The sequence below is a fragment of the Periophthalmus magnuspinnatus genome, chromosome 17, assembly GCF_009829125.3.
Source record: "Periophthalmus magnuspinnatus isolate fPerMag1 chromosome 17, fPerMag1.2.pri, whole genome shotgun sequence".
In the NCBI taxonomy this organism is placed as follows: Eukaryota; Metazoa; Chordata; class Actinopteri; order Gobiiformes; family Gobiidae; genus Periophthalmus; species Periophthalmus magnuspinnatus.
In genome coordinates this window covers 12063867-12091068 of record NC_047142.1, presented here as the reverse complement: position 1 = coordinate 12091068, position 27202 = coordinate 12063867, and the positions used below count along the sequence as shown (strand labels likewise).

At 37.9% G+C, this 27202-nt stretch overlaps 2 protein-coding genes across 4 annotated transcripts in view; both read right to left on the bottom strand.

Annotated features, from left to right (window-relative positions):
* Positions 1 to 12828, bottom strand: part of mast3a (microtubule associated serine/threonine kinase 3a) — a 66679-nt gene extending 53851 nt beyond the window's left edge. Inside the window, exons 1-2 of one of the 3 annotated variants that reach the window (XM_033981817.2) lie at positions 12694 to 12828; positions 6886 to 6917 (exon numbers count right to left, since the gene is read on the bottom strand). In XM_033981817.2, the coding sequence (XP_033837708.1) occupies positions 6886 to 6917; positions 12694 to 12732 (71 nt within the window). In that variant the 5' untranslated portion in view covers positions 12733 to 12828. Of the gene's footprint in view, positions 1 to 672; positions 1111 to 6885; positions 6918 to 12693 lie in introns of those variants that run through there. The other 2 variants (XM_033981816.2, XM_055228362.1) reach the window with 2 other exon arrangements.
* Positions 12829 to 22328: 9500 nt separating this feature from the next.
* LOC117384719 (inhibin beta C chain) lies at positions 22329 to 25934 on the bottom strand. Its single transcript, XM_033981873.2, has 2 exons — positions 25631 to 25934; positions 22329 to 23687 (listed from the first exon to the last, which is right to left on the bottom strand). The coding sequence occupies exons 1-2, from the start codon at positions 25923 to 25925 to the stop codon at positions 22957 to 22959; spliced, it is 1026 nt and encodes a 341-aa protein (XP_033837764.1). The 5' UTR covers positions 25926 to 25934; the 3' UTR covers positions 22329 to 22956.
* Between the last annotated feature and the right edge of the window lie 1268 nt (positions 25935 to 27202).

Genomic DNA, 27202 nt, shown 5'->3' with positions numbered 1-27202 from the left:
TATACCCTACGCCAAATGTAGCTATAACCTCCCTACCCAAAAGCACTAATAGTTTTACAGTAAAAAACGTGGCCAGTCACAGACCAATCCCACTGGAAAAATCAATAACCAGTATAAACAACATTACTTTTCAGCCCAGAGCAAAACCATGCGTCCTGACTAAAAAAGAAAATCCCTGTATGACAGCCATCCATAAACATGCATTTTCACTCAAATCACATCCCTGTATTGATCATCGCGATTACAGTGTTTTTGTTGGGCTACAGTAGCAGGGCTGGTGGTAGACAATGCAGAAACGGCTCATTTTTTTGCTCTCACTCCCAAAAGACCCTACAATGGCCACGTTTTCTCCATCGGACGAGTCGGAAACAAAAAACTAGGGCGGATGTGAGCGACAAATACAGTGAGCCATATAACTGAAGCTTTGTCAATGAGAGCCATGCAAGGATTAGCCTCCAAAACAACGTGGTGCGACGGTTTTCCAATGACATAGCAACTGTAGAGTTCAACAAATTGCTGTATTTTGGCATTAACCAGCAGGGAGCTATATAATGACAACTACAGACACAGGGCAAAGCGTAGGAGAGGAGGGGGATCACTCAGCACTGCGACAGCCATTTGGGGTACATTTTGATAAAGCTAGCCAACTGAATATTAGCTTTTTTCCGTTACCTTTTGGAGCGTTTCATCATTGCTCCAGTCACAAAGCTAGTTTTGTAGCTAGGCAGCACAGTCCAGTAGTAATTTTGGTCCGACATGTTGATTTTATGACAGATATCCAATGAAGAAAACGGGGTTAAATGGAAGGCATAACGCTAATGTCCGCTGTTTGTTCGGCTCCGGGGAGAACAGAAAGCGCTGGCCAAGGGAACGCAGTGTCCGACGGGCGAAACTCCATTCAGCTGCGGGGCAAGAGGAGCCCAGAGCCACGGTAGGACGGGGAGGAGATGATGGAGGAACGCCGAGGAAACACCCATGTCCCGGGGTTAATTCATGATGCAGATGGCCGGTGAAAGTATGGAGGTATAGAGTACGGAGCTTTACATTATCCTGGGGCTCCTCCGGTGATAATAAGAAGTGAAGTGAGCCAAAGTTTCCAGCGGCAGCAGCCAGGCGGACGCACCGCGCATGCGCAACAAGATGAGACAGGCGAGGAGGGGAGGGCGGGGCGAGCTGTGAGGGGTTCAGGTAACATGGGAAATGTTTGTGCTAGCAGTACTATCTGTTCTTATATTTAAAGTGTATATAATTATTTGAAGTAAGGATGGGGTTTATTGGCACAATTATATGAGAATGGGAGGAATATGAAATAAGAAATGATGATCTAAAAATAAAGCAATAGATTTTTTTAATATAGGGTTTGCCTATATCGTAGCCTACATAAAGGCAGAAAGGTGTCCTGATCTGTGCTTTTGTCCACCAACCTCAGGTATAAAGAGCTGAACTGAAAGACTGAGACAATTAAAATGTAAGTCTGTCTGTATGAGTAGAATGCATAGGGCTAATAAGCTTGCATGGTTTATTACTCAACGGTGAGTCTAATAAACATTTTCATTTCATCTTCATTTAGCTTTATTGCTACAGGGAGAGCCCAACCACACTCTTTTTCAAGAGCACCATGTTAAAAGAATAATAAAAAACAAACAAAACAAATATCTGCAAAGGTCCATTTAAAATATTAAAAACAGGAGCAGGTGTGATTTTAAATGTTTATCACCAGATTATTAAAGTGCATTAGTGGCACCAATGTATCCAGTTTTGCATGTCCTTGAAATTTATTCCTTTTTTTTCCCATTTCAGTTCTAGTACGGCCAGTTTTTAGATGCAGACGAAAGTTCCTGTATCAAAGTTCAACAAGCAAGTGAGATATTCAGGCAGTCTATCAAGTAGTCCTATAAATACATTTCATACAGTGCTGTTCTCTTCTGACAGATGGCGATGACCAACCTACTTTTTCATAGAGTGAACAGTGATGGATTTTAAATCCATCACCTGTTATGAAACAAAGGGCTGAGTGAAAGAGTAAATCTAAAGTTTTCAAAGTAGAGGCTGAAGTCTGCGTGTACATTATATCTGCATAATCTAACACAGAAAGAAAGGTTGCTTGAACAATTTCTTTTCTGTAATTCAATGGGATACACGATTTGTAAAACGACTTGAATGATCTGTCAACCCATCCATAGGTTTTTGAATGATGAAAATTAGGACCATTGTCATAGTGATTAACAGTTAAAAATTAAATACGTTATATCTTGAATGGGAAAAAGTCCTCAAAATGATAGATATTTATGTGTCACTAACAATGTTAAAACACAATGTTAATAACACACACTGAAACGCCAAAGGGATCCTCCTTTTATCTTTAGCTAGAAAAAGAGTAATAGTCAAGCCATGACAAGCAAAGTACAGTTCAAACATGGCTGCTTACATGTAAAAACTGAAAAAAAACACAGAGGACTGAGAAACAATGTACATTTCAGCAGAATCAAAAATCTTAGCAACAAACTCTTACTTATCATTCGGAACAAAATATATCACTTCTTTTACCTCAGATATGAGAATTTTTAAGAGGAGATTAGTTAGGACAGAGGTTTACCATGGTCTATGGTCCCATTCGAGACCCTTCTGGATTCAAACAGACTGTACAAGGGACTGGGCTGGTCAGGAAATCAAGATGGCAGCTCAAAGCACGAAAAGACACATTAAGGAAGGCCTCTTATTTTTTTATGTGGTGACAGTTGCTATGAAGAGTCTGAGAATCATTGACTTGCATTAGATTACTTTTACAAAAGCTGAGTTTGGGGATGGATTGTGCAGTATTCACTTTTCCCAGTGTCCCTGAATGCTGCACATGTCACCAGGGGATGTCAAGGTCCTCATGGTTTTTTCATCAGTTTGGACAATCGGAAATGCTCCCTTGTGTGTCCGAGTCAATTTGTAAAGCGATGATTACGCTCATTTGACACTAAACTCTGCAGAATGACAAAGATCATAAAACCATTTCATCTAAATCACACGGACAATTGAGCCAAATAGAAACAAATGTTTCTGGAACAGCAGGGGGAGTGCTGCTCACTGCAAAAGACCACATTATATGCTGGTAGAGTTTGTCATTATACTAAGATTTCAAGCTATTTAGAATCATAATTTAAAAAAAAACAAAACACTTTACACAATAGAATGTGATTTTCAACATTAAAAGTTGAAAATCCTGCTTTCTTTTTTATTCCCATGTGGCCTTATATCTGTCAGTCATCCAGGTAGGTTCCATAGTGGTCCATGGGTGTATAATAGTCTATGTGTCTTATACTTTTTCTCATACAGCTCAAGATCGTTATTGAGGTTATTCATGAAAGGTTCATTTCTGTCCTGTGAATGTGACTTTTTCAATATCAATACATGCTCAAATTAGTATCTTAATATAATTAATATCTATTTTGATACTAATTATTTTAAGTAGTTGATTTTCTTATAGCACAATAATTTATTCATTGGCAAAGCAATTTTGATAATGATTAGCCTTTTCCAATGTGGAGTTTGAGTCCTGCAACTAACAAGAAAAGGAAATTTAAATTCAAAATAGGGTTGTCAAAAGTATCGTAAATCAGACACTAATCGACATTAAAACTAGTATTGAAAGTACATACTCATTTGAGCAGGTACCAATAATAAAAAGCACATGTATATTCACAATACAGAAATGAACCTTTCCTGAATAGTTTTAGAATGATCTTGAGCTGCATCAGAACAAGTAAAAGACACATAGACTAGTATACACCCATGGACCACTATGGAACCTACCTGGACGACTGAGGGATTACACAGATATAAGACCACATGGTAATATAAAAGAAAGTACCGGTACTATGATTTAATGTTGAAAATCACATTCTATTATCACCATGGTATCAGAATCGAGTCTATTCCTTAATACCGAAATCAAGTTTGAAATTTTAGTACAGTGACAACAGTACTAGTAGTAGCATATGACATAGTATGCAGTCACTCACTCCCCAAACATTTTGCATGACTTGTCCTGTCTACTTTCACTTCTTGAATTTTAATAACAACTTGCAATGATAATTTTGTCACTAATTGCCATCACCATAATAACAATAATACTAGTCTAGTCACTTCCTAATGCAGTATTTAGCCTGTGACTCACTCTGTGTCACCTGTGAGGCTGAATCACTCCCCTACAGACACAGAAGGTTTCAAGAGGTCATCACAAGGAAAACATCGAAACTCAGTCAGTATTTTTCTATTATTAAAGAATACCATATGCATTAAAAGAAAAGAATAAAAACACTGACCCAGAACTAAACAGTTACTAATCTAGGACCAAAGACTGAACCAGGATTTAAAAGGACTGTACAATCTGATACTGGATATTAGCGCAGATACTGAAAAATTCACTATCGGCTTCCAAATATTGTTTCAGCCGAAATCCTGGTTGGACATTATATATATATCGACGTAACAAGACTATTTACTGGTTGAAGTGAGCCCAGGGAGTCTCATAATGTTTGAATTTGTATACAAAGCTGTTCTGTAGTTACCTGAGAGATAAATAACAGCTACACAACACATTTGGATCAGTTTTGTCTTACTTAATTTTTGCTTAAAGGTCCATATTAGGTGAAATTGACTCTTGTGAGCTTTAAGCCAAGACCATACTGAACTAAATTGGAATTTAATAGTTTTAGAATGATCTTGAGCTGTACCAGAACAAGTATAAGACACATAGACTAGTGTACACCCATGGACCACTATTACTACTACTATAATACTATCTACTGAAAATCACATTCTATTGCCTAAAGAAAGAGTGTTTTTTTTTTTACTATCATCGTGGCATCAGAATCTGTATTGAGTTTCAAGTTTATTCCTTAGTATCGAAATCGAGTTTTAATTGTTAGTATCGTGACTACACTAGTTACAGTAATAAACCCTGTAATCAATAACACTCCATTGGTCATAAGGAAGTATGAACATATTCACTGGAAACAAATCACAGGAAAATACTTTGTGAAACCAATGCGCCCTTATGTAAGATGTACTCACTGCGGATATGTGAAATATTCCATGTAAACTTTTTAAACTTATGCAATGCTTATGGAATGTTTAAATTAGGCAAGCTAGACAGCCAACAGCCTTTTAAGGAAGCAACATTTTCTTACTGAAATGGTCTAGGTCATGTGGTCAAAATGTTAAGAGCCTCCTTAAAAATATTCACTTATGTTTATATATGTATTATGTAACTTGTGTCATCTTTAAGCATAAGACACTTTCCATGGGATTTTATAACTTCAAACAAGTCAGAATTTAGAATTTTGATATTTTGACAACCCTACTACCGACAATGTACTGAATGATTGCAGTGTTGTACAAATAGTGAAGCAACAGTGCCACCAAGTCTTAAAAGTACAAACTGTGCACAAAAACTCATTCGGAGGCAACAAGATACAACAGAGCTAAGATTTCAGATCAACTTGAAATATGTATAATGTGAAATTGTAAAATCTGAATGAAGAAAAACAATCTGAAGTCAAAATTGCTTAAATAAAGTCGTATTTACCTTTGTGGAAATTCTGGCTGCCAAAAAACAAGTGAATTCAAATCTACACAAATCTAAATTTATCATAACTGATTTTTTTTAAGTGAATCCTTTACCAATTTATTTATTATTGTTAAATGGACAATAAACTTGGATTCACAATTAATCCTTATTTATCCTGCATTTATTTATTTATTTTTTTCACTGCTGCTGTTGCTGTACTTTGCTTGAGACTGACATATCGCTGTATTTCTTATATAAATTGATATCAGTCTGGTCACCTCGCCCTCTGTTGCATCTCAAGCCTGAACCAACGTGATCATGCAATTTAGATTAGTTTTTTGTTTTTTTTTCAGTCCCCTGTGATATTTTTTTCCTTTCTTTTTCCCTCATAAGCAGCCATATTTGTTTTGATACGGATGGATCATGCGTGTCTCTGATTAGATAATCTGATTAGCTGTCAATCACGCCCATCTGAAAACAGGGAGATTCACCGGTGACGCTCAGCTTTGTAAAGTATTGAAGAATTGTGTGCTCAGTGGTACAAATGAAAGTTATCTTATCTCATATTACAATTAAAAGAACAAACGAAATCATTGTTTTACTAATCTATTATTCAAAGATAATAACGGCTAAGTTGTGGCAGCACTAGTTTGTCATACTGGAGGACAAATACATATCACTTTAAACTGGCCTTCATGAACTCCATGTTAAAAAGGGCTCAAAATGTCTAAGTCAGAAAGCACTTAACGGCATTCAAAAGCAGCACGACTTCAATACTTCCAAAACACAAATGTACAGAGGTGGGTGGAGGAGCCAAAAATTGTATTCACGTATGAGTAACGCTACTTCAAAATAATATTACTCAAATAGAAGTACAAAGTAGTGACCCAATAAATGACTCAAGTAAGAGTTAAAAAGAGTATTAAGACTTAAAGAGTAACTGCCGGGATGAAGAACAAATCTATTATCTGTACTATTTTCAAAGGAGCGACACAAAAATTAGAAAACTACGTTATATCTGAATGAGCGGCGCAAGAAACACAAATGTTCAAATCATTTCATGTTGTCAACAGAAAGATTTTGTCACATGTAGACTTTTTCATCGTGGAAAGAGTAACCACAAATTTTACTCAAGTAAGAGTACTGTTACTTCAATAAAAATATCACTCAAGTAGGAGTAAAACTACGCTGTGAGAAAAGTACAACTTCTTTTAAAAGTCACTCAAGTAAATGTAACTGAAATCAATCCACCTCTGCAAGTGTATAAAAGTAGTACCAGACCTTTAAACACGTCCAGCTGACAGGAGAGAAAGCTCTATACTTACACGTTCCCTCTGCGCGGAAGGCTCAGCTCTTTCTGCAACACAGAACAAATGTGCCATTACAAACACTCAGCAGTTTTTTGAACAATGTTACAGTATAAACATGTAGTTTTAACATTTTAGGTTAAGCAGATCTTTTAAACAGGTATATAACTAGGCCTGTTAATATAATTAGTATATCAACTTATTGTGTGCACCTTTTCTTTGTACTAGTGAGAAATCTTTGGTTATTTCTTTAACAATATGATAAGATTTGAGCTGAAGAGGTTGAATTATGAACTTTTGTCTTCATATAGATACAAACTAACTACTTAAGTGTTGCATTCTGTTATTTATTGCAGCTCAGGTTTTTTAATAATACTGTACATTTAGAAAAGGTTTTGGAGATAATTCTGTTTTATGTTTTTGTTTAATGTATTTTGTCTATAGTTAGGCCTGGTTCAGCAATATATCACAGCTCAACATTTATTATTGTGACAGGCGTAGGAAGTAGGTCAAATCTAATCTTAAGGCCTATTATGCTAATCTAGGACACTTCTGGATCATTATGTTATAATTTAGATATTTTCAATTGCGATATTCATCTAAAACGACTTAATAAAAGAAACAAGCCCAGACTTCTGTGTTAGAATATCACTCTCATTGGGCCCCCCTGTATAAATAAAGATAAATAAAAAAATAAGTAATAAATAAAACATTTGTTAAGCTAAAATATAGAAAATCATGTTTGAAAATCGGCAAGTAAAAAAATGCACTGACAAAAGTCCCTCAGATTATGATTGGCCCACAATTGAGTCAGGAATGGACAATATTACGCACTCTTTTCACAGCTTATTTATACCAACCATCTGAACCAGGTGTGTCCCAGTTTTGAATTTTGAAAATCTGGTCACCCTACTTTAGGAGGGAGTTACCACACCATGCCGTTATGTTGTACATGCCTGCAATCATTTTCTCACATCTTTCATATTGCATCACACCAGGGTCACAAACGTCCACACTGAAGTCAGTCATTTCTCTGTATAAACAGGCAATTAAGGTCCTAGACAACAAACCTATGAGACGGCATCATTGTGAAATGATTGAGTAACACAAGTTTTGCACTTTTGAAAACTTTGTAAATGTTTAGTTTGGTTTATTTGTTTATTTAACAGGGACATTGCACATAAAACATTGACCTATCCACAGAGGTCATATGTTTGTGCCAGGTTAGAGCAAAACTGCTCATTTCCACCTGCAGTCTCCCTGGACAGGTCGATGTCATAAATGGCAAACATGCCAATAAAAAAAAAAGTCTGTTGAGTGTTCGTGCACCTTCAATATCCAAAAATGCTCTTAATGATCTGTTTCTAAACTGGAAAATTACCAGGTTAACTTATTTATAAGAGACTACTTGATAGACTGCCTGAATATCTCATTTCTTTGTTGAACTTTGATATGGGAACTTTTAGACGTTGTTTTGTCTACATCTAAAAACTGGCCGCACTAGAACTGAAATGGGAAAAAAAGTTTTTGGTTATTTTGCTTCCCAAAAATGGAATACATTTCAAGGACATGCAAAACTGAACACACTGGTACCACAAATACATTTAATAATCTGGTTATTAACATTTACAAGCAGACCTGCACCTGTTTTTAATGTTTTAAATGAACCTATGCAGTTAATTGCTTAATTTTATTTTGTATTGTTCTGTATTTTAACAGGTGCTCTCATTGGTCTCTCCCTGTAGAAATAAAGAGACATGAAATGAATGAAATGACTGCATAATCCAAAGAGTGTGAGTTTTGTCAATATTGCCCACTCTAGGTGAAGAGCAGCATTATCGTCACAAATACACCATCTCAGGGTGAGTATGCTACCATTGTGTCCTTAGTCAAGACACCAACCACATTAGCTCTATATCATACACAGTGGTCGCTTTGATACACACATACTTAATTGAATTAGCCAAGCACAAGTTGCGTGCAATGATGTCCCACTTTTTCATGTGATTTCCCGCCTCTGTGTGGAAATGAAATAATTGGCATTCTTTTAATGACAAACAGCTCATTGTCTGTCTGTGCTCTCCTCAACTTTGCACGAGGCAGCGTTGGGACAGTTCAATTGAATCCTGTTAGGTTGATTTGTTGTTTCTTGATTTTATCCAAGTAATGGGGAATTAAAGATGCACTTTGTAACTTTTTTGATGGAGTATACATTACAGACACAGTGCTGTTTGATGCTTTGTCTGGAGCATTATTTTAAGACGTGGTGTTTTATTTCTATGGTGTATTAACTGCTAACACAACATATTTAGATCACCACGTTACCTTTTATTGTTTTGAAAATGCTATATTCACTGAACACAACATATTAACACGTTTAATAAGTTTCAGTGTTGCTTTTGATACTCTCCCCTCCCTTTGCTCTCCGTGCTAAGTCACTTCACCTTCAGAACGCTATCACAACACAATCAGCGTGCATCCTGGCATTTAAATTACTGTTTGTGAAGTTGTTGTGTACAGTTTTGCACCATGTTTTTGTATATTTATGTAGAATCATTGTGTGGGAGCATGGGTGACGTAGAATTGTGCCTTGGACAGAATCGTACAGCTCAGCATGAGTAGGGTTTGAATAGGGCCAGGGAGAGATCACTAAATTACTCAACCATGCACGGAAGAAAAATCCAAGTGAGTGATTCGAAATTTTTACATTTTTTCTAATAGTCCTGATTCAGCCATTTTAGTCCCAGTTTTCTCCAGTTTGTTATCAGTTAGCGGTCACAGATTACATGGGGGAATTGCTAAATCTGGGAAAGGAAATATAAAAACGCATACCACATTTTAAAATATTTTTTGCAGAATATAGTTCCAAGTTTTCATGAGAAATATTTGACACTGCATTATTCAAGTTGTTGTTTTCCTTATGTATGATTATCCAATTGAATAAACTCGATACTAAATACCGATTCCGATACAGCGATAATAATAAAAAAAACACTCTCTTTAGACAATAGAATGTGACTTTCAACATTAAATGGAAGTACTTTCTTTTATATTACCATATTTTTAGTATTGATTAGTATCTGATTTTCGATACCTTTGACAACCCTAATAACTGTTATTAATGTTTTTTTTATATATTTAGTTTTAACTTATCTATTTTCTACAGCATATATTCCATATTTCTGCTGTAATGTTCTGTATCCCAATTATCTATATTGACAATTACATCACAATAATCCATCCCATAATTGTCACCTATTCAATTATCAGACCAGGCATGTCGGATGTTCTATCGATTTGCACCCACCTATTTTCATGCAACAAAAGCTTCTGCACAGCCACATTGATGATAAGTGTGTAATTTGTCCCTTTGTGCTTGCCGTAACTACAGGATGCAGCAAGACCACAAAACCCAATTGTGTAGCTCAGAACTAGGCCAAGGTGCAAAGAATGATATTTGCACAGACAGAGCAGAGTGTGACGGCATTTAGCACTGCAGGATTTAGACTTGCTACAACACATGTAAGAAAATGACTTAATCCAGAGTTATGTAGAAGTAGAATTTTACATTTTGTAGAATTTGTGCTACATTATTTCTTTTAATACTGAGTAATTAGCACACATGACATGATGACTGGAGAGCTATGCAGCTGTGGGATAGCTCTTTTTATATACATTATATGATCCAATGGAGTACATTATATTACCTAAAGAGCCTATGTAATTGGAGTCATTGTGAGTTGTATCCATTTAAGGGTTGTCAAAGTATCGAAAATCTGAAAATAATCAATACTAAAACTAGTATCAAGACTAGATACTCATTTGAGCAAGTATCAATACTAAAAATTTCACATTCACAGGACAGAAATGAACCTTTCCTGAATAGTTTTATCATGATCTTGACCTATATCAGAACAAGTATAAGACACATAGACTAGTGTACACCCATGGACCACTATGGAACCTACCTGGACGACTGAGGGATTACACAGATATGAGGCCACATGGGAATATAAAAGAAAGTACTACTACATTGAAAATCACAGTCTACTGTCTAAAGAAAGATCATCATGGTAGTATTGGAATCGGTATTGAGTCTGGTATTTTCCTGGTATCAAAATCGAGTTTGACATTTTAGTATCGTCACAAAAGTAAATCATTTTATTATGATAAATTAAACTTTTCTGGTTACAGGGTCTTCTTGTCATGATGGAGATCTTTTTGCTTTGTCCTAGAATGAAATGAGTTAATGTGACAATGCCTGGGTTTCTGGTGCTGAATTGCTCCTGCCTGCTCCTGCCTGCTCCTGCCTGCTCCTGTCTGCTCCTGTCTGCTCCTGCCTGCTCCTGTCTGCTCCTGCCTGCTCCTGTCTGCTCCTGTCTGCTCCTGTCTGCTCCTGTCTGCTCTTGCCCCTGTACTGTGTTTAGCTTGATGTTCTTTGTGATTCTAATGTGATTATTGTTGTCTGTGGTCCTGATGTTTGTGATGCTTTGCTGTGTTTCATGTTGTCCAGGGACAACACATAAAAAATTTACCTGTGGCCAAAACCAGACATATTTACGTAACTGGCCCACGTCATTTCTTCTCATTTTTCAAGAAACACAAAAGACTGTACTAATTGAAAAGTGCACACATGGGATAATGTTTTCATACAAAAAGATGACGTTTATGTCAGTCAACTGTGTACCACAAAGCCACCTCAAAATGACTTGTGCCTATGACTTAGACCAATATGTATCATGTACTGCCCCTTTTCTAAATAAATAAATGAATAAATATATATTGGTTAAGTTCTGACTGCTAATTTGGAAGACAATAGCCTAAAAACAACCAACCCAGGACCAAACAGGAGTACACCAGTTAAAGGCTGGACTAAACCAGGACAATAACAGGACTACACTGGGTATCAAAATATCTCAGCCTAATTGCTTCCCTTTAGGTACAAAAAGGAACAAAGAAAAATGGGGAAGAAAATAGTGACACTGTTTTGAATTGTATGTTTCCAATATTGACATGTTATGCTATAATGAATACCAGAAGGAATTTAGGATTGGAAACAATGGCTCTGCTTCTATCCATGAATGAAGTAGTCAGCAGAAACGCGTGACTTCCCCTCACATCCATCCATTCTGGGGATGCCTGCATGCCTGGTAAACATGGCACCCGTAACAGATGCAGCTCAGAAGGCTGTTTTTCTGCCAATCAGGCTTTACGCCGCGGATTTCTATGCCACTGTCTCCAAGGCAACCTGACATCCAATAACGTTGTAGCATCATTTAGTTATCAATATCCCCAATTAGCGCTAGAAGGCACAATTAGCCCGAAAATAACTACAATTGTTTCGGATAACACGTCGGCACTGGGCATTCATTGAGATTTTCACATTTTGTGCGTAAAAACAAACGTCAAGTGCAGACATAGTCGCTGGATTAAAAATAAATAAATAAAAAGCACTACGATACACAATTAATTACCCTGAAATTAACTAGAATTGTTTCGGATAACACACTGGCATTAATTTAGTTTAGTTTAAAGGGTAAATTCCGTGCGTAAAACGCGACAAATGCACACGTAGTCGCTGTATTTAAAATAATAATAATAATAATAATAAAAAGGCCTAAATAGCGCTACAAGACACAATAACCCTGAAAATAACTATAACTGTTTCGGATCATACGCTGGAATTAATTTAGTTGAGTTAAGTTTAAGTTTAAAGGCTAAATGTCGTGCGTAAAAACAAACGTCAAATGCACACGTAGTTGCTGCATTAAAAAAAAGCCAATATCATGACACAAATTTGTAAGTGTCATGAAACTGCCACGCTACCTGAAGTCCACGTCGTCTCAGAATATTTGGTTCGTCCATCTTTAGAGTGACAACAAAGATCCAAGTGTGCGCTCGCCTTGAATGGTCAGTTAGCTAGTCGGTCCATAGCGTCTCTTCTTTAGCATAGCCCTCTCCTCTCTCCACAACAAGTACTACTACTACTGCTGCTGCTGCTGCAATGAACTGCTACTACACGCTGCTAATCGTGCTCAACACCAGCCAAGACTCACTCCTCCTCCTCCTCCTCTCTCTCTACCCCCGGTGCCGCTCGGAGCTGAGGCCGGTCTGTGAAGCCGCTGTACCCGGTCACCTGATCCACAGCTGCGGGGGCGCTCAGAGGTCTGACACCGCCCCTCTTAATGATATTGGGTGGTTATTTTTACTGCCCCCAAACCATGGCCAAGGCTGTTTACGAGTGCACTTTAATTAATTTGGAGGAGCAGGGGCCGGAAACAGAGCCAGAGAGGAGCTATTTTTGGGTTAAAACTGCAAGCAGAGATGGGGGGTGGATGTTTACATTGTGGCTATGGGGTAAATTAGCTTTGACTGAATGGAGCTGTAATGTGAAGTCACTGGAAGAATGCAAGGGAACAAGTTTTGCAAAGTGGACTTGTTTTTGCTATTTCTATTTTTAAGTGTTGAAAACATTGTTGAAAAGGAGGTGAAAATCTCACACAAAATCACGCACAAAATCTACTTGTTTAAAGGTGCACTGTGTAGTTTTTCTAATGGAGGGTCTGCCACCTGGAGATGTTATTTCTTTGTCTGTAATACTCCACAATATATAGCATTACTAGCCCTGAGTAACCTAGTGAGAAAAAAGTTATGCCTCACGGTTGACTCCAGCATGCTGTTATTTGCCAGACAATCCCACCTGTGCCAGGTGGAGTTTGCACATATGCAAACTTCTAAGCAGGATGCCCAGACGGAGGGAAGCGACTTAGTGAAGTAGCAGCCAGGGCACTGCCTGCAGATCTTAAATAGCCTCACCTGCTAAAAAACTCACTGGGGCTCCATGGAGTGGGCTTTTAGGTATATGTCTGCAGTGCTTCAAGAAATGGGATCCATTCTTCATTTGTTAGATTTTGCAAGATGTTTAGCAACACATTTTGGGCCTTGTCATCCTCTTTGATTTGTTTTATCCATTGCTTCCCTTGCCCACCTTCCTGTTTCTACCCTTTTGGTTCCCAGTCAAGTATGTCCTTTTGAATACTTATGACTACTAGTACTACCACTACTGCTACTACTGATACTACTTTTACTACTGCTTCTATTACTGCTACTATTACTACTACTGCTACTGTTACTAGGCTACCAGTACTACTACTACTACTACTACTACTACTACTACTACTACTACGTACTTTTACTACTACTCCTATTGATATTTCTAAAATATACTATTTCTGCTGCTACTACTGCTACAACTACTACTATGATAAAAATATTTTACTGGTGGGTTTGGTGGTATAAAATAACAAATGATTTCCGTAATAGAATGTTATGTTCTGCTACAGCCACAGTAAATAGGCAGATTATCACCATTGATTCTTGAGCTTGAGTGATTGATGCTAACACAGCTAATGCATGTGCATTCTAGCCTTCTTATTGATATATTGACATAGTCCCATGAGTGGCACTTTAAAATCATCTGTAAATACATGCAATTAGCTCTAGATCATGAAGTACATTAACTTTGGTTGATAATAATGGCTCAATTATGCTTATTATATTCAGATGCTATAAATATATATCCTGTGACGTCAGTCCTTCCACTGCACAAGGGGTCACCACATGCTATCTCCCTGTGCAGTGATTAAAGCATTGATTTGATATGCAATTATCAACATTAACTTATATACTTAAAACATGCAATTTATACATTTGAGCAGAATTAAGACAGATATAGACATAACCAGCAAGGGCATTTGGATTAAAACCTTATGTTATGTCCTCAGGAGAAAACTAAATATCAACAATCTCATGCATTTCTGAACATGTTCTGAAATTGTTATGAATGAAATTATGAATGGATTTGAACATATTTACTTACTACTTACTGGAATCACACCGCCAACCTGTGGGTCAGTGGATCCAACTGCTCAACCAATGATGTTTTTGTCAAGAGAGGGACTGAAATCACCAACCTTCGGATCAGAGGATGAAAACAATCAGAGTACTAGTTTTAGTGTTGATTAGTATCTACAGATTTTTACAACGTCCACTGTAAATAAATGATTCATGCTTTAACGGTGCAAATGTTATTATTTCATATTCATGCGTGTCAGCTTCTTGTTATATGCAACAATTTGAGGATTTTTTCCCATTCAAATGACACTGGAACAATATTTTGTTTTAAATTGTTAATCACTATGGCAATGGTCAAATTTTTTCTGAATTTTGAAAACCATGGGTTAAATACCTTAAAAACATGCATTCTTACAGTGAGTGAGACTGCTTCTCTACAGATTTGATCTGTTACTTGGCCTTATGGTGTCTCCTTGTTCCCATGAAGATAGATAAGTTTAGTTCTACACTGTGGAACATTCAAGGCTAAGTAATAACATCTTCATGGAGACAAGCAGGTGATATACCCAACAACAAACATGTTTACTCAGTGTACCTTTATGCAATTACAATATTTATTAGAAAATTCACCATTTTAAATATTACTCAATGCTATTTTTGGCCATTGAGACTTGATACTTCCCTGGGGGTGTCAAGCTAACTGGAGGCACTGCATAAAATGTTAAAACCAAGTGCAGGTGTAATTGTAAATGTTTATCACCAGATTATTAAAGTGCATTAGTGTCATGTCCTTGAAATTCCATTTTTGGGAAGCAAAATAAAAAACTTTTTTTTCCCATTTCAGTTCTAGTGCAGCCAGTTTTTTTTAGTCATAGACAATCATGAAATCTTGTATTAATAATTCCCATATTAAACTTCAACAAACAAGTGAGATATTCAAGTAGCCCTGTATAAATACATGTTATACAGTGTTGTTTTCATCTGACAGACTGTGATGGCCATCCTACTTTTTCATAGAGTGTACAGAAAGATATTTATAGGTGGTGACTCTTTCATTCAATGTACTATTTAGTGTATATAAACTTGTGGCTTGCGCATCACATAAATGTTTTTTAGGAAAAAAAAAAAAACAAGACAAAACAAACATATATTTATTGTTATTTGCATTCACTGATAATTTAAGATTTTTGAGGGAATTTTGGATTTCATTAAAATCTTGCAACAGTTTTTACATCCTGATCAGCAGAGGGAGCACTTGCATACCAAACAGCATAATCTGCATATAAATGTATGCATGTTTTTAAATTGCATCCAATAGAATTGCTAATGGGATTGATACAGGAAAAAGTGGCGGGCCCAAAATTGAGCCTTGGGGCACTACTTTCCTTAAAGATTAAAAAAAAAAAAAAAAGAAAAAAAAAAAGATTTAAACCCATTGGCTACTACTGCCTGGGTTCTGTTTGAAAGATAATTTTGGAACCAATTACATATAGCATTGTCAAATCCAATATGATCCAGAGGCTTCAAGAGGACTCCATGATCCACTGAGTCAAAAGCTTTAGTCAAATCAATAAACAGAGCTACACAATCATCAGGGGCTGTGAAAATGCCATTTTAAACTTTTTTGCTCCCATTGACAGTACTATGCCCCTTTTTGAAACCTGACTGATAAGACTTCAAAATGGAAAATTTGTTTAAGTAAAATGTAACTTGAATTCAAACTAACGTCTCTAAAATGTTTGCAAGACAAGGTCATTTAGATATTGGCCAGAAATGACTTGCATTTTTAGTTGTCCCACCTTTATGTAAAGGCAAAACGTGTGCTTTTTTCCATCATTCTAACTGCCATTTGAATCGATAAATAACAAATATGCAGTAGTGGAGCTGTAATGTTGTAAAGCGTGCTGTTGTTTGAAGTGTGAGTTGAAAGCCGGGGCGGTTAGTGCCTGTTGGTCTCTGACACTGGGAGATGCTTGTGTTAACAATGGCAGTGTCTTGTCTACTGGCTCACGTGGTCTTTATATAAGCCTATGGGCGCCGCTGTCTGTCCGTGTTTATCACAAGGACTCCGGCTTCATCCAAAAAGCCTCGAGCCGGTGACTTCCCCAGAGGGACACATCAGAGAACAGAGAGTGCTGGGAATACAGGGAGGGAGCTAGTGTAGTGTTTACATAATGACAAGTCTTACAATTTTCTCATGGATGGGTCTTGGGTTGAGAGGTTGACATGTTATCCACCATCAAATTAGGTTTTTGTAATGGTTGTTTCCTCATGTTTTGTTTCATTCACTAATTTTTGACAAATCTTGGATATTTAAAGGTGCACTGTGTAACTTTTCTGGCAGAAGGTCCACCACCCTGTTTCCTTGTCCCAGATATATAAACAGATCCTGAGGTCAAATTAAGTCTCCCATGTACTGTCTGCATCTAAAGTGTTGCATTGTCTAAGTATCAGGAACTGTGTGTTAGCATGCTAGTTGAAGAAAAAAAAAAAAAAACATCTCTGGGCTGTTCTTAATGCATAAAGTAAATGAGGAATAACTTTGGACCACTGCAAACCGTTTAAAAATAACTAGTTCTGTTTTTCACTTTTTAAGGCAAACAAGTACATTCCTTTAATCACTTGTCTTTGTGACCAACTTTTTGAAGTCGATACATTTTCACAAGAGAATCAGAACATTTCAATTTTCATTTCCACATTCGGTTATTAGCGCCTACTACTTTTTTAACGAGATTTAAAGCGCTTTACTTCTGAGTGCACCAGCCAATGGAGTCCTTGCGCCCTCTGATGGTGTTATACATTCATAAATACATTTTCCATGTATGTTATTTAAAACTGTATAATAGAAAATCTATGGCTAAGCTGTATTTTACAAGGGATGAATAATTCTTGTCTTATTTGAGTTTTAAAAGCTCAAAATTCACAAGCAAATCCAGGTAAAGAAATATTTTACATTTAAAAAAAAAGACATGTTTAAGATATAACCACTGTTTGGTATTATCAGCCAACCGGTGAGGGAGTTCTTGGCTCTAGGCTTTATGCATCCAGACAAAATGTAACGGGGGGGGGGGGGGGGGGTAGCGGACCAAAGACGTGAAGGACTCGGGACAGATTTACAGTGTTTTATTTACAGGTAGTGAAAGTTCAGTCTTAATAGTTCATGTAACACACACACACACACACACACACACACACACAGGGAGCGGGGAGGCGAACCAGACGGGAGTGGTGCCGAGCAGGGACGGGAATCCAGGACCGAGACGAGGACAGGATCAGGATGAGACCAGGGCAAGCCAGGCAGAGATGTCCAGAGCGGGCACGAAGACAGCCAGGGCCGGAGCACGACGGGACCAGGAACAGGGCCAGGGAAGACCCAGCAGGGATAGTCCAGAGAGCGGGAGACAGGGCCGGAGACGGGAAGCAAGCCGGAGGCCAAGACGGGACAGGAGGAAAGGCAGTGAGGACTGTACCGGAGCTGGAGCGCGGAGGCAGGAGCAGGAGCAGGAACGAGCGAGAGCAGGAATCTGGAATGTAGCAGAAATTCGGTAAGTAACGGGCGGACAGGTAACACCAATACAAAGTTAGGCTGAGGCATATACGTTAACACGCAGACGGTCTGGCTCCGAGTGTCTTCTGTCGAGCCCTCATATACTCAGTAGCAGGTGGGGGTAATTACGCTGATGCGCTCCAGGTGCGCGCGGGAGGAGTCAGGAACTCCGCCCAGCTCCAGGCAAACAGGTAGGGGAGGGGGAAGGACACAGGAGGACAGACAATGCAGGCATCATGACACAAAATTATAATCTACTGCTGAGTTTTTCCTTATCAAAGCAGCCATCGCCACAAATAATGAAACTCAGTACAACCAGCACAACCAGGAAGAGATTTAATCACAACTGTCATTTGAGCCGCTCGAGAGTTTGCACGTGAAATCTACACTTTATTAAGTAGCACTCATATTTTAATAGGTTTATCCTTACATTCATAGAACTGTGGTGTTGCTTGGGCACCAGTAGATGGCCCCATAGAGTCACAGCTCCTCATGTCCCTCTGTCTATCAAACTTGTGTGCCACTGACGTACAAATATTACAGAGTATTTTGAATTTGAGCCAGATATGTATACAGTAGTTTTGTTGAACGTTTAAATGTTTGTTCAGTATGTAGCATTTTTATTTAAAATTTCCCCTGATATGACATGTTCCCCTGATTTAAACATGTTCAAATCAAACATAGCTTTTACAGATAACATTTGTTAGGCTGATTTATTCTAAATGACAAAAAACACTGAATATGATGGCCAAGTTGTTATTGTTATAATTTGGTGTTTTGTTCTCAAGACGATTATCCAATCAGAAGGCACAATGAACCTCATATGAGTCACCAGTTTCACCAGTTTTAAACCTGATTTAATTGTGATACTCTCTAAACCCCAGCACCTGCATCCAACCATGAATCAGTGCTAGTGCAGCCTCTGCAGCTCAGTGAATTCTGGAGCTTTCACGTGAGGCCTGTCCATAAACTGAGAATGAGACACACTTGTATGTGTCCTCTATCTGCAGGTTAAGGCAATGGCAACACAGGTTCAGTTGTGACTTCCTCTTTTGTTACAGCACAGGCTACATAAAAAAGATAATTGCGCATAATCAATATTAGCAACAGCAGCAGGTATGTATTAAATGCTCTCAAATACATGGTGTACAGTAGTTTCATGTCTTGTGCAACAACATGTTCACTGCACACAGAATTTATGATGACATTAATGGAGATATTAAATGCAATGAGTATAATTAGGCCCATGGGCGATAGAACCAAAGACTGTACATCCTGGACTGAAACAAGGCTGGGGCCAGGCAGGCACCTGCATGAATGAACTACGTAATGTGTAAGTTCATATTACTGGAGTATCAGCATTTTACTGTCCAAATCTACTTTTCAAAATTAAAGTCTTGAATAAAATGTCTTCAGAATTAGTCATTTTTAAATTTTAAGTTTTGTATGATTAAAGGTGTACTATGTAAATTTTATGCTTGACGATCTGCCACCTGCTTGTCTCCTTGGAGACGTCAGTATGACATCAACTGCTATAAAACTATGATAAATATCTTCTAGAGGTAGCCTACTATCCCACCAAAGTAATACTTAGAAAACCCATGTCAACCCATCGAAATCATATGCAAACTTCAAATGCACTTTAGCTTAGCTTTTATTCAAATAGTGACATAAACGTTTTTACCAGTAGTGACCCAACAGTGGCACTTTTGTTCACTTTTGTAATACTATTTGGGCTAATCCTATGTGTCCCAATGGCAGGATGAAATTGAGACATTTCAGATGCCAGTTAAAACAAACTGATTTGAAAAAACATGTCCAGATTACTTTGAAACCTTCTATACCTTGCTTTGACTAATGTTTGCCAAGGATCCAGAATGCACACTTCTTCAATATTATATGAAGATGTGAGTCTGGTCACCAGTGAATCTCCCTGTTTTCATCTGATTAACAGGTGGATTATCAGGGACACACATGGGCCATCCATATCAAAACAATTATGGCTGCTCACAATGAAGAAAAACAAAAAACATCACAATGGACTGAAAAACATAATGGATTTCAGAAGAATCAATGAGTGAAGCACTAATCTCTGCAGTGGTGGGCCATCAGATCCAGCAAGGCCTTCTCTGCTGGCCTAAACATGGTCATGGTTTTCTGAATTTATTTTATTTTATTAAATAAGTTTTTTATCCAATTATATTTCAGCTAGCTTGTTGTCAGGCAAATTTCATTTTCCTGGGACCTTCAGACTAAACAGAGCAGGCCCCGTCCACTGTAAGTAGACACAGACACAGTCAGTGTCAATAGGCAGATCTCGATTTTGCATACCAGGGCCAGCTAGAAAGTCTTACCCTGAACTGGACATGTATGTGTCATGTGATTGGATACGCACTGCTACATCGTGAAGGTGGCAATTTGTAGAATGTCGAACTAAACCCGGAGATCCAACAGTTATTGCTGTATGTTTAACCCATAATGGCCAAAGGAGGAGAAGAGATTTATCTGGTTGCACATATACGTTCTACGCCATTTTCTAGACGGGCCTTTCACGAAAAGCTGGATATTATGAGAGGAGGTCAGCCAACACCTGCGCTAGCACCTGTCCCAGCAAAGGAAAGGGTTTGTCTGTTATTCTGCAACTATGAACGGTACCCGTAGCTCACAGCTTCTGAGAAACACTGCAAATTGTACTGTTGTTGTTTGGCTGGGCACTTACAAGCTACAGTGCATTTAAAAACATTTGGAGACACTCGAGTGGACCTGCAGCTCACCGGCACGCAGGGAGACGGAGCTCCACAATGAAAAAGGGAGTTTATAATATAATAATAACGTGGTGCATTGATGTCACCTCAGTTAAAACTGCTCTAAATATTGTTCAATCTCAGCTGCTCCACATTTTCAGTTATTTGCTGTTGTATAGCCTAAGAATAGTTTGTTTTGTTTTTGTCTGGTTGGTGTCTAATATGAAACAACAACATTGCGCAGTTTATTGGACAGACTTGTTTAAGCTCACTTTGCGTAATTTTGGTGGCATTTTGTTTGGCATCTTTAAATCGCATTTTTATTTTTTATTTTTGACAGTATCTGTGATCTTTGTTTCCCACTCTTAACTGTGAATGCAATGCTGCTTATTGGTTTTAAATGCTTGCTTGATGAGCCTGTATTGAGGTGATGTTGTAATGTGAAAGTGGGATGTTACTGAAGGCTCAAGGGTGAAATGCACGGCCCGTCACTGAAACTTTGTTCATTTGAGGTGAGAGAAACATCAATTTCTTTGGAAATAATGGGTGACCAGTGAGCTCTTTCGTTTCACATGTGTTATTGAGAAAAACAAATCTGTGCACAACCACATTTGTCTTTGCCTCAAGACTGATATCCCTCTGTATTAAAATACAGAGAAATACCACTCTGTATTTGCCAGGTAAGGCTAATGCCTCTCTATGGACATTTTGCACGCTGGTACACCAAAATTTTTAACGTTCAATCCCAGTCTCTGTTCTTGAAAGACATTATTGTAGTATTGTTTGTTAAAATTTTTGAGGGACGATTAGTCCTAGAGTCTCTCCAGATCTGCTCTCCATTGTGGACATTCATCAGTTGTGTTTTTGTCCTTGTCCTTGCTCATTGTGTCAAGGCCACCACAGCAGATCAAGGTCACACACAGAAGATATGTTATCTGCTCACAATACTGAGTCACCAAGCAACAAACAACACTCGCTCATATTACCGTATATTATATAATTTATTACACTCCATTATTGTCACATATTTTATTGTGAAATGTCACACTGAGGCAGAAGTCAGTTCAGTAAAAATGTTCAAGTATTTACAGTAAAACTATGACACAAAGACATGTAACATCCGAACAACTACAACTTAAATAAAGTTTCAATAAATAATTAAAATAACGCTTCCATCTTTATGCAAGTAACACCATTTAGCTAAAAAAAAAAGGAATGCCTATGGGATAACTCAGTAGGCTCGGTCTATATCAAAGTTACAGTACAAACAATCAAAATGTTTTTTTTTAAACTTTTGTCAACAAAATGCAGTTAATGCCATTGAAAAACACATTGTTAATTAGGTATTATTTTCTTTTGTTGTTTCATTGATTTAAAGTGCATATGACACGTGTTCATGTTTTCTGATTGTGACCTGGTTTGGTGGCACACTCCCTGTGGTAAAAATTTACAAAAAATACAGGAAGTAGCAAAGTGTTGTAAAATACAATCCCTTGTATCTGTCATCAACACAGAGTATTTTTATTAGCCTAATCATAACTATTATGTAATCTAGACAAGTGTTTGTCCTTGCTAACTTTATGGTTGCTAGGTGACAGTTATGGATTTACCTGAGCAGATGTGACACATCTGCTGCCCACTTCCAGCCAGGAATTCAAATTTAAAACTTTGCAAAAATTGTGGAAACCTAGGTAAAATCTCAAATGTAATCATGTTAACTACATTTTGATGAAATGTGTTGTGTAATCTGTCATATGTACTTTAAGTGCACACAGTTGAAGCCAACCATTAGCATTAGCATGAGCTAACTACGATTTGCCCACCAACCAATAAGTCACCAGTTCAAAGACACCTCTAACAAAAAATAAAGAGGCTCTGGCTGGTTACGGCAGTTATCTGTCTTGTCAAAATCATTACCCTAAACATCAAAATATACAGTTGACATCAAGCACAGTGACATTTGCTGACTATGAGATCTTCAAATGGTGTTAGCTTAAGCTTGCCGTGGCTATCGTAATGCATTAGCACCATGGGCTGGTAGGCGGATGGGACACAGCAGGGTCGTGAGATGCCCCCTTTGGAGATCTGTGCCAGTCTGGACTTGACCTGAGTGTGCATACTAGCAGGCATGTAGTTATGTGGGCACGAACCATGGCAAAAATGCATCGTATATTCTGACGGAGCTACTACCCAATCCGTCCACCCAATGTCTTTAAAGGACACTGTCATCGATTGACGGCAGCACAAATCTAGCTCGTCGCATTCTGCTTCCTTGTTGGAGCGAGTAGTTCTTGAAATGTTGTGTTTTTGCGTCAACTTAAGAGAAATATTAAAATTATAATCAGCTCCTTTATGTCGCACGTCCACCACCAGGGGCCCACTATCATCCCGGATCCACTTTTGCACCTCTGCTCTAATGTCCAATACTAAACTTTGCGACATATCCCTGTTCATTGAGCTGTCTCTCCATACTGCGTGTTTGGTTGAATTGGAACCTTGCATGTGAACTTTGACCCTTGCCGCAGCTTTGCCCAGAACTTGTCTGGACATGTAGAGATCGGCGCGGATCAAAGATAGTTTCTCTTGTATACTGGGCCTCTCTGTGAACTCTGCCCTGTGCCAGTGGAAAGGGAGTCTACGCTGGAGTCGCCGATGTCCAGGTTGGAGCTTGTACACTGAAACACAAGAAGTTTGGACAATTTTAATAATTTAGGATGGTTGATGTTTTTGTCATGGCAGCAGTGAGAAGGGTTATGTATTTTGCCATATCCGAGGCATAACATAGTATTGAAGTTCAGGGGTGGAATGTAGTAAAATAAAAGTAAAAAGTACTATACATAAGTACAAATTTTTCTGTAGTTTTTGCTTTTTTTTTTATTACATTTGAGAAATCACTACATTTGAAGCCTTATAAGCCCAAAATCAGGACAAAATACTTTTACTTTTTACATTTTTAAACAGACACACTAAGTAATATCTATCGATTTTATTATCATTGTACAATGTACTATAAAACTTCAAAGGAGAAAAGCTGCAGCAGTATCTAAAATGTATATATAATAATAATAATAATAATAATAATAATAATAATAGTAATAATAATAATAATAATAATAGGAAAAAATAAAACTGAATAAAAATACAAATAAACTGTTGATGCAATTAAAAATAACATTCCATTTAATATCTATATTGCTACAAACATGTAAGTTAGTTTTGTTTGTTTTGCAGACAAGACAATCGCCATCGCCCAGTCTCAGTTGCACTTTCAGATCCTTTTTACAGTGTCGAAGTCTGTGCCAAAATAACAGGCAAAGTGGTTACAGCGCATTCATCGACACAAAAGCTGATGATTGAAAACCTGCTCATATCTAATGGAACTCATGACTATTTTAAAGGTCCAATATGACGCAAATTGACTCCTGTGAGCTTTAAGTCATGTTAGAATGTTATTACCTCCTCAAAAACATACCTGGAGTTTTGTTTCATTCACACATGTTTGAGTATTCTTTTATTATCAGTCTGTCAGATCTCCAAATCTCAAAATGCTCTGTTCCACCTTGTGATGTCATGAAGTGGTAGTTTTCAAGTTAACAGTTACCTTTTACATTTTGTTCAGCAGAAATTGGCAATTCCAGGGCTGAAATCAAATCCAAATGATTCTAGTGAAGGTGTGTGGAGTTTAAAAACAAAGTGAAGCAGTTGTTGTATTACCACATGACATCATAAGGTGGAACAGAGTGTTTTCCATTTAAGAGAAGAACTCAGCCTAAATATGCAGGGGTTAAACATGTGTGAATAAAACAAAACAAAAGCCCAGGTAAGTTTATAATAAGGAAACAACATTATAACATAGATCAGAAAATTGCGTAATACGAGCCAACGCATTTAGTCTGATGCGAATTGTCCAGCCAAATTTCAATAGGACATTTTTGGACTCGATAGTTATCAAGTACCACAACGTGAGGAGCGAGTTACGTGAACACACAGATGCCGTCACCTTAACCGCTGACGGAATGTTTGCTTTATTCACACAGCCTTTGAACCTTTTTGTGTGCAAAGCCTGCGCAAACAAACAGAAGTCACTGGTATGATAACAGGTGGGAGATTCCTGTTATTTATAGAGATGATACACAAATCAGGACAAAAGCTAATGTAGACTAGTCTATCAGATGAATCCTATTAAAAAAATAGTATCACACAACTTTGTATGGCAAACAGAAACTGAGGTAACAAGTACTGAAGTTGGTTTATGAATTTGACCCACATTTTAACGACAGTATCCTAATTTAATTTGATTTAAGGCAGGATATTGTAGTTAAAATGTGGGTCAAGTTCAAAACTAAGTTCTCAGTACTTATTGTGTGATATGTTCTTTTATAGCACTCATCTGATAAACTAGCTTACATTTACTTTTGTCCTGGTTTGTGTATTATCTCATAAACAACACAAATGTCCACAGTATGTGCTACTTATACTCCTACTACTACAACAACAACCACCACCACTACTACTTCTACTGCTACTAACGCTATTACTACAGCTGCTGCTACTTCTAAAACTACTTGTACTATTACTATTGTATGAAAAACTCTTTGTACAATCCACTTTGCCTTACCTCTGTGTGGCAGAAGCAGTGTGGACCTCGCGTTACTTCGACTTGTATTCAGCCCAAGCTCACTAAGTTTCTCCTGGTAAAGTCTTTCCATCTCCCATAGCTCTGTTTGCGAGGCCCTCTTCTTGACATTCGGGGCCTCATCCATCCCCAGAGAGCTCAGGATTCCCATTTTCAGAGCATCCAGCAGCAGCCTCCTCTCTATACCTCCCTCCACTCCCTCTCGTTGGGTCGTCTGAGCTCCACACAGGCAAATCACGACTAAGGTAAAAGCAGCGGTGTGTTGTAGTGTGGACATTCTGCCTCTCCCAGGAGCTCAGAGCCGGTTTATGAATGAAATAGTTCACGTGCCTTTATTTATACAGAGGATCCCATGCCACACCCAGGCCAGTCAGGTGAGGCTGCTAACTATAGAAACGTCTGTCAACAAGCTCTGTGAGAGGGAATTTTACACAGTATTATGGAAAAAAGTACCAGTTTAAAACTCCCCTTCAAATAACTGCATCTCCTTAATTATCTTTTTGCTTCTTTTGTGTTTTGTCTGTGTTGAACTGTGTGGAACATGGGACAATATTGACATTTTGAGTCGCGATTATCATAGCCAAAATAAATGCGGTTTACAGTTTTAAAATGTTATAGATATGAATAATTATAGTTTTAATGTTTTGAATAAGTTCAAGGTTTAAACAAATCTTAGGACATTATGGATGAGCATCAGCAGAAAGTTGGGCCCCAGAATAAGAAGCTTGACACGGGCCCCCCTCTAATATAAATGAATAGGAAGAGGGTCCTATTCTCTGCCCTTAAGACCCTGGGGTTTGGGACAACACATCCACCCCTCATGATTTGGTGTTCCCAAATCATCAGCTCACTCTTGAGTTGTATTTCAAGAGATTCATGCATGTTTTTGTACAGCATTTGAGATTGAGAAATTCCCATTTTCACCTACCCCTTATCTCCGCCCACTTGTTTGTATTTACTTGCGATTTTTCAATAATAAAAACCTGTAACTGAAAATTTGCTTCTTGTCATGCTGAAATTTGACTGCTTTATAATGTTTTATGTGTTTAAGTGAAGGAAATGTTTGGAATTCATGTTAAATATAGAAATATCCGTAATTTGGACAGAAAAGTGCTCAATAAATGAATATAACTCTTAGATGTTTTTTTTGGCTGAAGGAATTCTGAAGTAATTATGTAGAATGTGCTGGTTATTTTCCATGCAATTTTGTCACAATGCAGTCAGTTTGAGAGAGAGAGTTGTTTTATGGTCTTGGGATAAAAGGAAAGCTGGAAAGGGAGGAGGGATATAGGAGATTACTGGAAGAGTGCAGTGCTACGTGATGTGTACATGTATACCCTATGCCACAGTCAGGGTCACGGACACAAGGACTAGTATCAGTAAGAGTCTCTATGTGCTGTATTAACCGGTAACTCTCCAGTGAACCCAGCAAAGGGCGTGGGAACTATTACCATTCTACACTGTAATCACGGCTGAATATGTTATGAAGGCGACATGGTGGCTGAGTAGAACTGTCACCTCACAGCCAGAAGATTCCATGTTCAACTCCTGGAC